Consider the following 18,705-nt stretch of genomic DNA (forward strand, 5'->3'; position numbering starts at 1 on the left):
GAGATGCAAAGCTGAAATCAGAGGGGCAGATAATGGCAGGTTTATGCTTGGCTGGGAAGGAGATAGGGTTGCCAACTCCAGGTTGGGAAATTCATGGAGATTTGAGGGGTGGAGCCTGGAAAAGGTGAGGTTTGATGAGGGATGGGACCTCAGACAGGTACAATGCTATAGACTCTACCCTCCAAACCAGCCATTTCCTCCTGGGTAACAATTGTTGCCAATCTCCAGGTGAGGGCTGGAGATCATGGAAAATTACAACTGCTCTTCAGGTAGCAGAGATCAGTTCTTCTGGAGAAAATGGTGGACTCTGTGTCATTATACCCTGCTGAGGTTGCCATAGCACATTGACGCTGAGTGCCTAAGGCCTTGGCACTCTCCTAGAGCCTCTTTCTAGAGCTCGTTGTATTTATTTCCACAACAGACCTTATTCCTAGTATTCAATATTAGGCAAACTATGGTTGTCATTAAACTCAGCAGAATTAGAAACCCTTTTCAAGCTCTTGGCTTCCATTTCCTCTGTGGTGAGTGAAGCACAGCATTTACAGAATTAAATTAAGTATTAGGGCAGGCTTCATCAAAAGCCTTCTAGTCAGAAAACAAAACTGATACTTTTTTGTCAGTGGAACAGTTTCTAGTAATCTCTAGATCCTTCTCCAAGCATAGCTACAGACTTAACAGATGAACATTTCAGAACAATTCATTGTTAAAGTATAAAAATAATACCTTATCTATGTATCATAAACAATCTTCTTCCCAAGCTATTTACAGAGAAATTAATACAGGCATTCATGGGAAGATAATTTATAAGTATGAGGAGCAATGGAAACTCTGTGTGTGTTAAGTGCTGTCAAGGTGCTTTTGATTTATAGTGATGCTATGAATGAACAATCTCCCAAATGTCCTATTGTTAATAGCCTTCCTCAGGTCTTGCAAACTGAGGGCCATGGCTTCCTTGACTGAGTCAATCCATCTCACGTTAGGTCTTCATCGTTTCCTTGCATTATTGTCTTTTCCAGTGACTCTTGTCTTCTCATAATGTGACCAAATAATGATAGCCTCAGTTTGGTCATGTCAGCTTCTAGGGAGAGTTAAAGCCTGATTTGGCCTAGAACCCATTTATTTGTATTTTTGGCGGCCCACAGTATTCATAAATCTCTCCTCCAACAGCCCACTTCAAATTAATCAACCTTCTTCCTCTCAGCTTTCTTCACTGTCCAACTTTCACACCCATACACAGTAATGGGGAATACTATAGTATGTATTATCTTGATGTTGGTCGCCAGTGATACATCCTTACATTTAAAAATCTTTTCTAACTCCTTCCTGGGTGCCCTTCCTAGTCACAATCACCTCTGCTTTCTTGGTTGCAATCTCCCTTTGGGTTGATGATGGAGCCAAGGAACAGAAAATCAAGATTTTCAGTCTCAATTTTTTCACTGTCAACCTTAAAGTTGTGTAATTACTCAGCAGTCATTACTGTTGTCTTCTTCATGTACAGCTATAATCCTTCTGTGGCACTTTCAGCTTTAACCTTCATCAGGAGTTGTTTCAACCCTTCACTATTTTCTGCCAGTTATGTGGTATCGTCTACAAATCTCAAACTGTAAACTTTTGTTCCAACAATTTTCACTTTGCCTTTATCTAAATCTAAATCTTTTAAAATTTATCTAAATGGAGCTGCGGTGGCTCAAGTGGTTAAGACGCTGAACTGCAGGCTGTGGAAGGTCAGTAGTTCAGCAGTTCGACCTAACAGTAGCTTCTTTCCCAGAGTACAGAGTACATAAAAACAATCAGATGCTGTTGCATACCCACTTCTTTTAAAACCAAACATAGCTTTTCATGATCCACAGAGCTTTGATGCAATCTATGAAACATAAGCTTTTCTTCTGAAATTCTCTCTCATGCTCCAGGTAGCATCCTCAGAAGTGCAGCCAGTTCCACACACAAGGCCAGCTAAACAGGCATAGATCAGGGGTCTCAATGCATGGATGTGAAATGTGGAAGTGGTACAAGGAGGAAGGGTTTAGATTTATTAGGCACTGGAGAACTTTCTGGGACAAGCTGAACCTGTCCAAAAGCGATGGCTTCACTTTAACCAAAAGGGAAACAGGCTGCTGGCAATCAATATCAAAAAGGTGGCAGAGCAGCTTTTAAACTAATCTGGGGGGGGGGAGCCAATAGGAGCTGGGGAGCCTCTAGTTCAGGACAAGTCAGTCCAAAGTGATGACTGTGTAAACACTCAGGGAAATACTGATAGGCGTGTATTAGTACTTGGGAGCAAGGGCATGATGGTGACTGAGGGCCATGTGTGGCGACTAAGTGGCCGAGGGTTACTGGAGAGGGAAACACATTATAGGTGTCTATATGCCAAAGCAAAAAGTCTCCAAGCCAAGATGGGGGAGCTGGAGTGCTTGGTGTTCAATGACAATTTATATATAGTAGGTATCTCAGAAACATGGTGAAATGGGGAAAATATATGGGATATATTCATTCCTGGGTATAAGCTCTATAGGCAGGACAGGGAAGGATGGGTTGTGGTTGGTGTTGTGAGGGCATCGAATCAAATAAGTTAGAAAACATCAGGGGAAGTAACTCCCCAACAGAAGCGATTTGGGTGGAAATACTGGGCCCTAAGGTTTACTTAAAAGTAAGGATGAACTATCACCCACCTGATCAAACCCTTGAGACTAATCTTGAGATAAAGAAGGAAATAAGGGAGGTGACTAAAGCAGATAATATTGCTATACTGGGAGACTTCAACTACCTTCACATTGACCGGGTTAAATATGTGCTTGAGTCCTGCTGTAGAAATGAGATTCCTAGACATCATAAATGACTGTGCACTGGAACAATAGGTCACAGAGCCAACCTGAGGTGTAGTGATCTTGGACTTGGTTCTGAACAGCTCTCAAGACCTGGTGAGAGATGTAGAGGTCATTATAGCAATTGGGATCAGTGACCACAATGCTTTTAAGTTCAGTATTCAGGTCAATGGAAAGTTATCCCTAAAGTCCAAAACTGTCACATTTGATTTCAAAAGAGGAACCTTTACAAAAATGAAGGGAATAGTCAAAAAGAAGTTGAAGGGGAATCACAAGGGAGTCAAATCCCTAGAGGATGCTCAGAACCTATTTAAAACCACACAAATTGAAGCCCACACAGAATGCATTCCACAGGTTACAAAAGGCACTGCCAAGTCTAAAATAAGACCTGCGTGGTTAATGCAAGTCAGGGAAGCTATAAAAAATAAATAGGCTTCTTTTAAAAAGTGGAAGGTCTGCCCCAATGAATTGAACAGGACGGACCACAGGCTCTAGTAAAAGAAATGTAAGTCAATAATTATGCGTGCAAAAAGAGATTTTGAAGAGAGGGTTGCTAAAAGCATCAAGACAAACAATAAACATTTAAAATATATATATCTGGAGCAGGAAACCAGCCAGAGAAGCAGTGGGGCTTTTGGATGACAAAGGAAAAAACAGATTGCTAAAGGAAGATGGGGAGATGGCAGAGAAGCTCAACGACATTTTTGCTTCTGTGTTTACTGCAGAAAGTTTGGGGCATGTACCCATGCCACAGCTCCTATTTTCAGGAAGGGAGTCTGAAGAACTGAGCTGAATTGAGGTGATCAGAGATAAAGGTCTAACCTACTGGGGAAATTCAAAACTGATAAGTCTCCAGGTCCTGATGACATACATCCGAGAGTTCTTAAGGAACTCAGATGTGAGATTGTTGATCTACTAACTCATATATGTAATCTATCACTAAATTCAGCTGCTGTACCAGAAGACTGGAGAGTAGCAAACGTTACACCAATTTTTAAAAAGGGGATCCAGAGGGGAACCAGGAAATTACAGGCCAGTCAGCCTAACATCTGTCCGAGACAAATGCATAGAAACTGTAATGAAAGATGGATTCATGGTTGGTCGAAAAATCGTACCCAACGAGTGCTCATAAATTGCTCTGCGTCTACGTGGAGGGAAGTCTCGAGTGGAGTGCCACAGGGCTCGGTCCTAGGCCCAGTGTTGTTCAATGTTTTTATAAATGACCTGGAGGAAGACATAGAGGGGATGCTTATCAAATTTGCAGATGACATGAAGCTAGGTGGGATTGCTAATGCTGAAGAAGACAGAGTCAGGATTCAAAATGATCTAGATAGGCTGGAACAGTGGCCTGAGACAAATAAAATGAATTTAAATAGAGATAAGTCCTACACTTAGGTACAAAAATTCAAAAGCACCGATATAGAATGGAAGGGACTTGGCTTGACAGCAGCACATGTAAAAGGGATCTAGGTGTTCTGGTTGATCACAAGCTAAACATGAGCCTGCAGTGCGATGTGGCTGTGAAGAAAGCTAATGCAATCTTAGGATGCATTAACAGAAGCATTGTGTCCAGATCAAGGAAGGTGGTAGTTCCGCTCTATTCTGCTATGGTCAGGCCTCACCTGGAGTACTGTGTCCAGTTTTGGGCACCACATTTTAGGAACGATGTTGACAAGCTCGAGCGTGTCCAGAAGAGGGCAACCAGGATGGTGAGAGGGTTGGAATCCAAGTCTTATGAGGAAAGGCTGAAAGAGTTGGGTATGTTTAGCCTGGGAAAGAGAAGGCTTAGAGGGGACATGATTGCAGTCTTCAAATATTTGAAGGGCTGTCATGTAGAAAATGGAGCAGATCTATTCTCTCTTGTTCCGGATTGCAAAACTAGATCTAATGGGTGGAAATTACAAGGGAGTCGTTACCGGCTAAATATCAGGAGAAACTTCCTAACTGTAGGAGTGGTTGAGCAGTGGAACAGTCTGCCTTGGGAGGTGGTGGATGCTCCTTCGCTGGACGTTTTCAAGCGGAGGCTGGACGACCATCTTTCGAGTATGTTGTAGGTATGTCAGGCTATCTTTCAGCTATGCTCCTGCAGAGTGCAGGGGGTTGGACCAGATGACCTGCAAGGTCCCTTCCAACTCTAACATTCTATGATTCTATGATAGAGAAGCAGTAGCACAATAAGCACAGTAGGAATCCAAAGACTCTTTTAGCAGTGACTCCCAGTCTTAGTCGTTTGGCTAAATCCCACAGAACATCACCATTCTGCCAAGAAAAGACAGTATAACTCATGTCCTTTGATCAGGCAAATATACCTGTACTGTTCTGAAGCTATAAGAAGATAAATTATAGAAAAGTGAATCTTACCTTCCCAATTCCAGTCTACAAAATCCCTGACATGTAGGTCACCTTACTACATCCTGCAATATGATCATAGTGTGTTACCAGAAAGGATTTAGAGCAATACTCAAGTCAAAACTGCCACCACTGTTTGCTGATGAACAGACTGAGGTTGTGAGATCAGGTCTTACAGCTGGTGACGTCATGTGAGCCTGCATCAAAATCACACCCTTTCAGTTCAGAAAGATGTCAAACATTGCTGAACAGCAGAGATATGTGGTTTTTGGAATATATGAACCAGAAATATTTTCAGCTCCCTAAATATACTGTGATCTGACTTAGCATGGTTATTTTGATTTATGCTTTGTAAAAATACCCCATTTTAATTTTATGTCCCAACAGCAATAAATACATTAACTCAATTTTTTTTGGGGGGGGGGGAATCAATCAAATGTGGTATAAATGTTATATTCAAATGAATCCAAAGCTTCATGCAACATTTTTATTAAAATACCATCTGTAAAAATTTAAAGATAACATAACATGCACTTTCTTTCCATTGCTTAAATTTTAGGGGGATAACAAAGGCACTGAAAAGTGTTGACTTGCTAAGTTTAGTACACTTAGTTCAAAGAACTGTGCATATGGGCACGCATATGCTGTCTACTGGTCTAGTTCAACAAAACTCATCTCTTTTCCACTGAAGTCACTAGAGCATGTCTGCTTCAGTATTACCCTCAGTACCATCACTTACATTATCTGATAGCTCCATATCAGATTGGTGATAATCCCATAAGCATTTTTGCTTTGGTTTTGACTTGACCTGCACAGCCAGTCAGGTGCATTAATAACCTGATTTTTATTTGAATTAGTATATGTATTTCACTTTCAGTAAGACACCTTGTACTCCCTTCTTCACACAGTTTCTTGTTTAATTTAAATGTGCTTACTTTTTATTAACACAGTTACTATGAGGTCCAATTTGACAGAACGAATTATTTAATTGTTACAAGTGATAATGTGGTGGGACTGGACTTTGCAGTTGGCTATCAGAAAACAATGGGGCTGCGGTGGCTCAGAGGTTAAGATGCTGAGTTGCAGACCAGAAGGTCTGTAGCTCAGCAATTCGAGACCCTAGTGCCGCGTGACAGAGTGAGCTCCCGTATCTAGCCCCAGCTCCTGCCAACCTATCAGTTCGAAAGCAAGAAATTATAAGTAGATAAATAGGTACCACTTCGGTGGGAAGGTAACAGTGTTCCACACGCCTCGGCATTTAGTAATGTCGGCCACAGGACCACGGAAACGTCTTCAGACAGCGCTGGCTCTTCAGCTTGGAAACGGAGATGAGCACCACCCCCTAGAATTGGATTCGACTGGTTTTTGAGCAAGGGAAACCTTTACCTTTTATCAGAAAACAAAAGCTGGCTAGCCACAATCTGTACATCTCTGATTGTACATTTCCCTTCTGTGGGAAGGTATCAATATCTTGCTATACAAGGTTTTGCAGAAAGTGTTTTCTATGTTTCACCTCTTCTTGCGCTGGTTGTGTCATGCAGATCTTTACAGAGAAGACTTTCAGGAGGAAGGAAGTCTAGTAACTAGCATGCTTCTTGTGTTTTCTTTTGGGAAAGAGGAAATGAAGCTAAGGGAAGAATGATTTCCTGTGGGATGAAAAAATGTTGACTGGGGATATGACGTATTCTCACTAACTCATCACCTTCCATCATAAATGAAACGGGCTATTTTCAATAGCTTTTTGACAAACAACACATTTGGAACATCTGAAGCTCTTATCTCCAGCCCTTCCTTAGTATATATAAAAAAATCAAAGATCAGAGCCAAAACAATGTCTTGATAAACAGAACCAGGCAGATGCAAATAAGAAAGATAATTCAGGGGATGATCTACAATTCAAAACACTAATTCTAAGACCACAGACAAATGAAAGAGCTCACAGGGGGAGGTAGTGGTTTAAATCATTAAAAGTAGCCTGTTTGTGCTTCTGTGCATGGGTTCCCATAGCTACAGCTTCTACATAAAAGGAAACTATTGGGCTTGTCTCTTTAAGAAAAAAAAATCTACCTCTTGCCATTTCAGCCACAATGCTCCAAGACAACTTGGCTCAAAATGAATGCTACTGTGGGTACACGAGTACAGGGACAAACAGTTTAAATCAGAGAGCAACTCATGGGAATTTCCTTCTTTTTACAAAATATATGAATATACCAAGTAACAAAATACATTTTCCACTGAGGGAATGGAAGGAAAAAGAATCACACCTTTGACAGGGAAGTACCACTTTTGCCAGATATTTTTAGTGATTTTCACCCTTCCTCCCTAATCTGCAAAAGGAACATAGTTTTGAAAACATGAACAGGTGTAACATTATGCATCTTATCAAAACACCCAGACTACAATCAATGCCAGAACTAGTCACTGCTTGTGGGTTTTTAAAAAAAATAAAACGAATATGCTGAGTTGCAAGGAAACAAAGTTCTTGCTCATTCAAGAGTTACAAATCTCTTGCTCTCTTTAAAAAAAAACAAAATCTCTTAAATTTAAGCATTATCAGCTTGGAATTAGTTTATGGCTTAGTCTTACCTAAGGGAACAAAAGACTCTTACAACCAAGCCAAAAGGGGTAAAAAAAAAAAAATTGTGCAAATACGTTTTCAGAGCTGGCTCACAAAGAGTAACTGTACCACTACTGCCATGCTCCACAGTCATGCATTAAAAGGCTAGATGCTGCCCTGATTCAACTTCCTTTGGAACTTGACAGAAAACTATCAAAGACTTCCTTTCATCCATAAGGAACTTCAGAACAGACTGCAACAGCTGAGAGAGATTAATGGATTTCAGCTCAGCTTAGAGCTCCAGTAATGCAGAGCGAGAGGGTTCTTCATTTTGCAAGTCTACGAAGCTCACCATTCAACAGCTAACAGAACATTAAACTTTTCTGAAGAGGAACTGTGTTAAGTCTGCACTAGCAAAACTATGCCATGAATTGTGGCACCTTAGAGATGAAAAGTTTTATTATGACATGGGCATCCTATTCACTTCATGCTGTTGCCTGTAAAAGCTTTACAGCACAATAAACTAGTTTACGATGCCATGGCATTTTTTTTTAACCACGACATGGGGTCAGAGGAAGCCCTGTTTAAAATCTGACTTGTAGAACCAAAATTAATATATTTATCTGAGAAGCCAGAACAAGATCAGCACATACTAATGCAACTAATGGTGAGACAACTGATCACCCCCCCTCCACAAACACATACAACATTTGAGAATAAGGACTGTCATTCCCATGTCTTCAGAAAAATGTGGAACCATTTGCAGCTGCAGCAGCTACATCTAAAGGTTCAGTGAAAGTTAAACTGCGACATCAGTGAGAATGAAGTACATAATTAATCACTTAAAGGCCAGTTCAGATTCCACAAACCACACAAAGTGAATGAAAAGATAGCATAAGCACATGGTATGTGATAAAAAAATTCACAAACTGTTATGTATGGAATGGAATTAATGTATATTGAGCTTGCGTCTGATGTAAGGTATTGAAAACCAACCTATCAGAACCAAGGAAGTTCTGGAGGGAAGCAAAAGTGATTGGTCGTTATGTACAATATCTGATTGGATGTTATCCGACATGGGGGCGTGGCTTGCCAAGCCCGGACGGTTTAAAAAGGAGCCTGTTGCTCTGTTGTTTGTCTCAATCTGATGTCTTCTAACTTGTTGAATAAAGCTGTTATCACTGTTCACCTGCTGCCTCGAGTCTCGTATACAACACAAACCATATCCATGTGACCACACAGGTCTTGTAGTTTGTTCTACATGGCGGGAGCCCAAATGAGTCTAAGACTCACTCCCATATCCCACTGACTACTGAGATCTAGGCATGCTGGTGGTGTGTGGCTCATACATAGCAGAAATCAGTTTCCAGTGGATTATGCCAAATCTGGGCTTTTCTAAAGGAAGTTGTTACAGTTGTCCACTGTAACAGCCCTTCCAATGGCTGAACGGGATGCCCAGGGCTGTACCCAGGGATGCCCGGATTCCTAAGAATCCAAGGTGTCCCGAATCCTATCTGCATGACATCAGGACCAAGCACCCACAGGTGGCCCTGAAATTATTACCTGCTCCAGCTCTGAACACAGTTTGCCTTTGATAAATCAAATTTGTTAGGAGAGATTCAAACACACTTTGTACAATGTGCATAATTTAGCATACCTGACATTATGGAGTTTGACTTTTCTGTTGAGTGAAAAGCAGCTTTCAACTTGGAATAATCTAAAGACCCCAAAAGAAAAATGGAGGTGCAAGGCAGAATTCTTGGAACAACTTTAGAGACTCTTTTTTTTATAACAAAATATAAACAGGGATACAAGTTTGCGGGTGTGAGAAAAAGTAGCCTCCATCCAAAGAGAATTCCGCTAATGTGACTATAGGTCTGATCCGCTCAAATAAAAGTTATACTGCACAGACTATCACTGTTACATGGAAGAATTAGATGAACATTGGTGTAAAATACTGCAGGGAACCCAAATCCAGATGAATAAGGGGGCAATAATATAATGTTGACACTGGCTAAACAAACTTCACTTCAGGACAAGTTGGCGGGGGAAGCAGGAGGACAATGAAAAGTAATCCAATTCTTCCTTTACAACCAAGCGGGTTATTGTATTCAACTGTTTACTTCTGCATGGAGCAGACTAGAAATAAAAAGTGAAGCCAAGAAATGGAACTTAAACAGCAACATTACAGATAAAACTAATTTTCCCGGGAGTTCTCCAGAATCAGGAAACAAAAACATTAACATTACATCAAGAACTAGTCAAAATTTTAAGGATGAAGAGGATCTGGCCATATACAATTTAAAATGCCATGCCCAAAAAAAAGTTCTGGGGGAAAATATTCACTGAGCAGCATCACATAAGTCCTGTTCAGAATTTCAAACATGAACAGACTGAAAGAACATATATGCCTCCTCATGTGCTTTTACTGGCTCCATCTCAGACCAACCCATATTTACAAGGAGATCTTAACAGAGTCATACATTCAAAGACTCTTTCAAATATTTGTAAACAATGATCCCTTTAGAAAAGTGAGCACACACCCAATGAGGGATTCTATCCTTTAGTGTTCTCATAACAATACAGTGAGCACGATATCAGCTTCAGTTATTTTTAAAGTTTAAATAAAGTATTTATATTGTACAAGTCAGGTTTCTGAGGGTTGTTGATTCTGCAGGGCCACAACTCAAAAATGTCCTGACCAAAGTTCTAACCAGTCCCAGCTGTTGATTGGAAGAGGGGTTTGCTCTGCAAATAAGAAACTTTCTTACTAGTTTAAATACCGAGGCAAAACACGGACAGAATTGTGAGCCGGAAAGAATCATGGAGTTAAGTGCATCACCCTGTTACATCACCTGGCTTCACTACGTCCCACAAAACCATTTAAGAACTTTTCCTCTTTGATCTTCTCACCCCCCTGAGATAGGAAACCAAAAGAGGGAAGAGTTACATCCCTACCTTCCCCCCAAGGAAACAGCTCAATGAATTTGCTGTTGGAGAGCCAGCATAATGTAGAAGAGGAAGAAGAGCTGGTTTTAGACCCTGCTCTTCACTACCCAAAGGAATCTCAGAGCAGCTTGCAATCTCATTCCCTTCCTCTCCCCACAACAGACACCCTATGAGGTAGGTGAGGCCGAGAGAACTCCGAGAGAACTGTGACTAACCCAAGGTCACCCAGCAGGCTTCATGTGGAGAAGTGGGAAATAAAACCCAGTTCTCCAGATTAGAGTCCGCCGTTCTTAACCACTACAGCACACCAGCTCTCAAATATTTGTGTAGTATATTGTGCACTGTATTAGTGTACTGGTTAAGTGTATTTGTGTACTGGTTAAGAGCTGCAGATTCTGATCTGGAGAGTTGGGTTTGCTTCTCCCACTCCTCCACATGAGGCCTGCTGGGTGACCTTGGGCCAGTGACAGTTCTCTCAGAACTCTCTCAGCCCCACCTACCTCACAAGTTGCCTGTTGTGGGGAGAGGAAGGGAAGGCGATTGTAAGCCGCTTTGAGATTCCTTATGGCAGAGAAAAGCAGGGTATAAAAACAACACTTCTTCTTCAGTGGATTTGCTGCTGGGATCCAGCAAGAAGCCTGTGGGGGTGGGGAGATCAGAATGATGACTCCCAGTAAAGGAGTTAGCATTGTAATCGCTCTCTTGCCCCCACCTTGTCCCCTTCTCCAGAGGTGGAGAGTTCCTGCCTCTCATTCCTAAAAAACAGAGTCAGATGAGTTTTTGACATTAGCCTATTAAAAAAATAATAATAATAAGGCTCCCTTTCAATCCTGAGGTGGTGGCCACCTCTTATAACCCCTTACTCCAAGGACTGTTCCATAGCTCAGGTATCGCTTATGAAATCCTAGAGTTGTTAAGTGAAAAGGAAAGCTTCAATCCATTTTTTTTAAATTGTAGCTTTATAAAAGTACAAAGCAAAGTGAGCACAGTTTAAATGACAAACATGAATAGTTGCTGACCAAATTACAGAACCAAAAAGAATGTTAACAGTGCTATCTTAAATGGCATTCTAAAATGTATTTTACCACACATATTATTAACGTGCTATGAAAAGGGTTTGTATACAGTTCAAATTATCTTCTTTTCATTTAAACCTGGTCTTACCTAACTGCAGCTGAACAGAACTGAAACACTTTTCCACATAGAAAAAGCAAAATTCTTTGGCTGACTTGTACAAATGTGATTATATTCATTAAAATTCACAAATTATACATACCAGTGCTAGTTCATGCAAATAAGAATTATTCTTTCAGAAAAAAAGAGAGCAGCAGCAAACCAACTATAAAGATTAATATTATATTTAGACCCACAAATTTTATGTGCTACATCATCATCTTGCAAGGGAAAAAAAATAAATAAAACTGAGAGAGGTTTATAATAAGCTGACCACCAGCAGGTAGTTTTGCCAAAGGAACAATCATTTCACTAATATGTTCCCCTACATCTGCTATGGAAAGATAAGAGACTTTAGGTGCTTAAATCTCTTTTACACATCCAGTTTCAAGTTCATGTGACCTGAACATATGACATACACTTTTTAAAAAGTTTTGTACCATTTAAATTCTATACTAATCTTTTTTCTCCCCTTAAAAATTGCATATTTTCCCTATTTCGTCTTTTTAATATTTAAATTAAAGAGTTCTTTCCACTAGCTTGACTTACCCTCAAATTGCACAAAACCTTTAAGAGCTTTTAAATAAATATATCAGCTGTATAAAAAGTTGTTTGTTTATAAATACTGTATAAAAACATATAAGAAATGAATGGCTCAGACTTAACAGTGGTGAACGTAAGAAGTTCATGAAATGGATTTCCTCCCTTTCTCTCTGCACAAGCTGCTTCTGAGGACTGAAGGACCCTCGGGAACAAAGAAGGAAGCAACTTGCTCTGCTCATGAAAGAACTCATGCAAAAGGGTGTGATTTGAGTCAATTTTCTACTGAACTGCAGCCCGCCCACCCCCACACTGTAGGCACATCAATAATTAGCTTTAAGAAACCACTTGACTTTTGGTGAACTGCCTTACCCCTACATTAGTTACAGAGAGTGTAATGGTGTCATTCACTGGGAATATTTTAAAGTAGGTTTTAAGATTATCGTATGGCGTGTTCAGAACACACAAGTCCTTAAAATATGGATGGGAAAGTACCCTCAAGTCACTGCCGACCTACGGCAACCCCTCATTGGGTTTTCAAGGGAAGAGATGTTTAGAGGCGGCTTGCTGTTGCCTGCTGCTGCATAGCAAGCGTGGACTTTCTTGGTGGTCTCCCATCCAAATGCTAACCAAGGCCAACCCTGCTTAGCTTCCAACCTAACAAGATTGGGCTAGCCTGGCCCATCCATGTCAGCATGTACCTTAAAACATACAATACATCATATATTGGCAAACAACACTGTTCCTCTGCAGCAACACAGATTCATAGATTTAACTAAGTACTACCACTGTTTGCTTCCTTGGTTCCCTTTAATTCTGAAAATTGCTTCCCCACAAACCCTCAGACCTGCTAGAGGCTTCAGCTGCATAGCCAAATACACAAAAAGGTAAATAATTTAAGCCAGTAAAAAAATAGAAATAAAATTAAATTTTTAGGTAAATCTCTCAAACAAGCAAACCTGAGATTCTCTAAAGTGCAATTTAGCATAGCTCAGCCATTATTCCAATTAAAATTCCTTCTATTCTTCACAAAGCAGAATGAGCTTTGGTTTTCAAGCAGCAGGCTTGCTTGGTTCAAAATGCTTCAGACAAGGCTGAGTTAATAAAATGCAGCTGATGAATAAATCTTGCCTGTGTGATAACAGTGGATATTATCCTCTCAGAACTATCATTTCGTTTTTAGATGTCTAAAATGCTTCTTGGCAGGAAAAAATGACCGCCTTCAACTAAAGCTATTAAAACATAACGGTTTAAGTACATTTATATTTTTAAGTACATGTATATGTTTATTTCTCTCTGTTCTCATATGAAGCTCCACAATAAACCCTCCTGAGTCCATTACAACTGCTGCTTTACGCTGTTGAATTCTGCCAACAAATGTGCGCAACATTTCAGCAGATGTTTCTGCATTTAGGCCTTTGGGATCTTTATTGGGTACATTTCCTTTCTAACCTAAAAAGGGTATACATTTATTACATTTCAGACCAAAACACAATTCTTTCTGTTTTGGCACTCAGACAAGAAATCAGCATTGAGATCCCTCTCCTAAACAAATGAAGAATTCAGGGATGAACAAAACCTTTTCTAAAAAGTATTTTTAGGATAACGGTACCTTTCTGAACTTACCTCCGTAACATCCATGACTTTGATGGCTGCCAGTTGACCTGTCTTGACATGTCGACCCTAAAGGGGGGAGGGGAGAGAAAGGACAATTAGCAATCCAATTTTCTCTTTAAAAGGAAAGATTAGGGAGTTTGCAAACTCAAGCTTTCTTCACCTTTTCTTGTCCACAGTATTTTTGTTTTAAATGTGCATTACTTTCAAAAGTTCTAAGATACTTTAGAATATTTAGTGTTAAAATATATTTGTGAGTGTAAAGTGCCTTCAAGTTGCAGGCGGCTTATAGTGAGGCGTGAGACAAACAGACATGCTGCCTCCACAGCATGGGGGAGGGGCAGATGGAGGGTGTGGCAGTGGTCATCATAAAATATACTTACACAACCCCAAAACAGAAGTTTGTTTTCCTTAGTTATAACCTACAGTATAGTTACTTAGTTATAATCAACTGATCAGTTTAACTGATCAGTGCAATTTAGTCATTTTTATAGCACAAGCAAGGACTCAGGGGATTCCCATTCCTCCCTTGCCTGGAGGGCCAGCCATTTGCTGGGTGGCCTACCTCCTGGCAACACTAATGCTGTTGCTTCCACCCCCAGCTCCCTGACCAGCAAACCTACCCACTCACTGGGTCCTGGCAATTGTAAGCCAATCTGAGACTCCTTCAGGTAGTGAAAAGCAGGGTATAAAAGCCAACTCCACTTCTTCTTCTGCTTTGTTTCTCCTCCCCACCAATTGGCCTCTAGAGGAGAGGCATTCATGGGCTGTCTCAAGGCATCTCAGCTCCTCCTCCCTACCACTGATCACATGGGGTAGTTAACCCCCCCCCATTTTTAAAAACTTGTCAGATTTTTCTGCAAACCTGCTCTCCTCCCCCCCCAAGTTTGTTGAAAAATTTCCCTTCACTCTACATGGTCCCAGTCCATCAGTTCTAAGTATCCACTGTTGGGGTCATGTTGAACATAAGATACACTGACAATTCATCTATAGCAAACTAGTTTGAGAAACAGGACAATAATCCTAAACAGAGTTCCACCCTTCTAAGTCCACTGAAATTAATGGCCTTAAATAGGGTGTAACTCTGCTTAGGATGACATTGTAAGCCTCTTAAGCAAAAAACAGTGCAACTAGGTCAAGAAACTTAGTTGATTGATAAAACACATTAGTGCAATTCACATAAAATTTAACTGTGCAGCATAATTCCCAGTGATTTTCAACAGTGCAGGAATGTATTCAATAGCTGTGTATCCAGCTAGTATCAATGGGGTCTCTGTTGCTTTTCCAGTTTAGCAGCACTGCCCTGCCCTCATTCCAAGCCAGCATAAAACCACAAACCTTAGTAGATTTTAATGTGAAGTGTGATAGGGGAACAGACAAATTAAAAAGAAGCAAAACCAGAAAATAAATCAAACACACCATAGAACAAATTTAGAGTCCAGTGGCACCTTTAAGACCTGCAAAGGTTTATTCAGGGTATGAGCTTTCGTGTGCATACACACTTTTTCAAATACATTGAAATGGAATAAAATTCGAAAAAGTGTGCATGAACATGAAAGCTCATACCTTGAATAAACCTTTGTTGATATTAAATGTGCCACTGGACTCTAAATTTGTTCTACCAACATGGCTGACCACCTAGAACAAACACACCATATTATGCTTTGTTCATAGCTATTTTGCATGTATGAGCATATCACCAATGAATGGGGCAATCAGTTTCACTGGTGCATTTATTAGATAAAGGAAGAACTGTATATGTTAGTTTCATTCTTCTGACAACACCTATGGGTATATTGCTCATAATCCCTACCCCACTACACTGAGATACTGTTAACTATACAATCAAAAGCAAAGAACATTCAATGGAAGTGTTACCCACAGACCCCGACCCCACCAAACACAGGACCTCCCTAAGATCCCAGGGCCCTATGCAGACAGAGGTACACAGACATACCATCTTGAATCCAACCAGTAAATCATAATCAGGCCTGTGTGCAATCAAGCGCATCTCTTGAAAAGATAGTCAGCTTCCCAAGAGAAAGCTTCCCAAGAGAAAGCTGTCACACACCCCTATCAAGGATTTATCCTATAGGGGATCCCCTCACATCCAGGCCTAAATGAACAAATGGTACTTGTGCAAGTAACATTTGTTCATTTAGGCCTGGATGTGAGGGGTTGTCTTACATTCCTTAGCCACCAACAGAATCCTTTACAATATAGGCCTGTCCAGTAACCTAACCAAGTCACCCTGCCCAGTAACCTAACCAAATCATCCTATCAAAAGGATAACTTCATCTCCTGTCCTATCAGCATCCGCCTCAGTGTAATATCAGTACCTTGAACTTACATTCTTACATTGTTGTCTTACATTCCTTATCCACCAACAGAATCCTTTACATTATAGGCCTGTCCAGTAACCTAACCAAGTCACCCTGCCCAGTAACCTAACCAAATCATCCTATCAAAAGGATAACTTCATCTCCTGTCCTATCAGCATCCGCCTCAGTGTAATATCAGTACCTTGAACTTTGTTTCCCTGCCACTGTCAAAAAAAGGACAGAACTCTTCATTTTAGGTCCAGTCACATGACCAGGCTGTTCTCTACCACTGCAACAGAAAAAGACTTCATTCTGCTCAGATCATTCACTCACACTGAAACTCTGAGACCACATGAGCATCAGGAACCAAGTACCATATGAATCTTTCCTCCTTCTTCCTTAAGCCTCAGCACTTGTCTCCTCCGCCATCCCACAGTTCCATCTCCAGCATCTCTCACTCAAACACACCACTCCGAATCCTCTGAGTTCCACTCAGCACAGCCTCAAACCGCTCCCATTCAACTTCTCTGCTCCTCATCTTCATCAGGAACCAAGTACCATATGAATCTTTCCTCCTTCTTCCTTAAGCCTCAGCACTTGTCTCCTCCGCCATCCCACAGTTCCATCTCCAGCATCTCTCACTCAAACACAGCACTCCGAATCTTCTGAGCCACTCAGCACAGCCTCAAATCCCTCCCATTCAACTTCTCTGCTCCTCATCTTCAACATCTCCATCTCCCCACTTCCCCCATCTCTCTTGAGAACACTGCACATCCACCCTTCATGGACAAGCAAGCCATAGGTGAATTTATCTAACTTAAGAAGCATGGCTTCCACAAGGAATTGTTCAAATTGTATATTGACCATTCCCCAAATCTGTGTGATTTACTAGTTTTTAGTATATCCTCCAATCCTGGTGCACTTTACTGCTTTGTCCTTTTATCTATCTTCCTTCTTCACATTTTATGTTTAAAGATAAAATCTAGTTCCATTCAGAATCTGTCTTCCCTGTCCACAGTTCCGCCTAAAATATTGCTCCTAAAATTGCAAAGAGGTAGTCATGTTACTCAGTCTATGATCCATGCCTGGATAGGGAGGTACATGTGTGAAAGCCACACATAGGCAGTTTCCTTGGCTTCTGCTTTGACAGTAGAGTCCAACTAATGCAAGTGATTCTTATTTGCCTTTTTCCCATGTAGATTCAGCATACCATATTCCAGTGACTCCTCATTAAACCATTTAAGTCTAACAATTTGATCAAAGAGAGGTTCAAGACTAGGCACACGAGATCTTGCATAAAATCCAAAGAATCAACAAAGCACTCACAGAGATATCAAGTGATAAAATTCCCTATGTGAAAAGGTCACTCTAGATCAAGCCCCCTCATATCACGTCAACCACTGCGCTTCTCAATGCAGATGGTTCATACTTCAGCTCTAAATTATCAAGTGATATCTAGTGTGTAGACAAAGTGTGGCATAGTGGTTAAAGGCTGCACTAGCACATATGAGAGTATACTGGACTATGAAGTTCACAGGGTGACCCTCAAGCAGTCATTCTCTCTCTCAGCTTAATCCAGCTCAGATGGTGGATCATATGGATCATATGGATCATAGAGCAGAACTATGTATGTTACCCATAGTTCCTTGAAGCTTGTAGTAAGTATGGGCTAAAGATGTGAAAATGAGCACTAAGTAGCCCCATGTTAAAAGTTCAACCACTGGGAGAATTAAAAAAAAATACATATAAAAGTAGGGTTTACTTTCAGTCAGCCTGTTTCAATCTGCTGCTTCTTGTTAAAAAAAAATCAGTGTCGCATCAAGTGGTGCCTTGAATATGTGAATGAGCTAGAGATCGAAACACAACAGAGCTTTCAAGTCACCTCAAATAATCACAAAGGTAACTTTTTCCAATGGCTCCCATTTACACAGTCATATGTGAATCACCAATTGTATTCATAAGCAAAGAGAACTCTGTTTCATCTGTCCTAAGAAAGGCTAAAGATAATTTGACCATCAGTATATCAGATGTTTTAGATGTTAACTGATATAGAGCGAATGGCCCATTTGGTCATAGATCGCGATGTCATTACTTTCAAATAAGGTCAAGAAACCACATATTATCAATGTCATGAATTAAAGGACAACAGTAAACATGCATTTTCTGTTTCCCTATGAACTGCATCAAAATTACAGCAGATAGAAAATGTTAGTCTTCAGGGAGCTCCCACTGACCCTGCAACATCAAATGCTCCCAATTCTAATTCTTCAAAAGCAAGTGATTTTGTTAGAAATCATGAAACTCTGAAAAACATTGCATCTGTTCGGCAGCTGTAATTGGCTTCTATTGCTATGTTCAGAGGTCATTTCGGGGGGGGATC

General features: G+C 40.6%; 1 protein-coding gene across 2 annotated transcripts in view; it reads right to left on the bottom strand.

The window, feature by feature from the left end:
- MAP4K4 (mitogen-activated protein kinase kinase kinase kinase 4) overlaps positions 1-18,705 on the bottom strand; it is a 190,176-nt gene that overhangs the window by 85,132 nt on the left and 86,339 nt on the right. For both annotated transcript variants that reach the window (XM_015422706.1, XM_015422700.1), the window contains exon 3: positions 14,017-14,073. In XM_015422706.1, coding sequence (XP_015278192.1) covers positions 14,017-14,073 — 57 coding nt within the window. The remainder of the gene's footprint in view (positions 1-14,016; positions 14,074-18,705) is intronic.

This window comes from Gekko japonicus, unplaced genomic scaffold, assembly GCF_001447785.1.
Source record: "Gekko japonicus isolate JY-2015 unplaced genomic scaffold, Gekko_japonicus_V1.1 scaffold1177, whole genome shotgun sequence".
NCBI lineage: Eukaryota > Metazoa > Chordata > Lepidosauria > Squamata > Gekkonidae > Gekko > Gekko japonicus.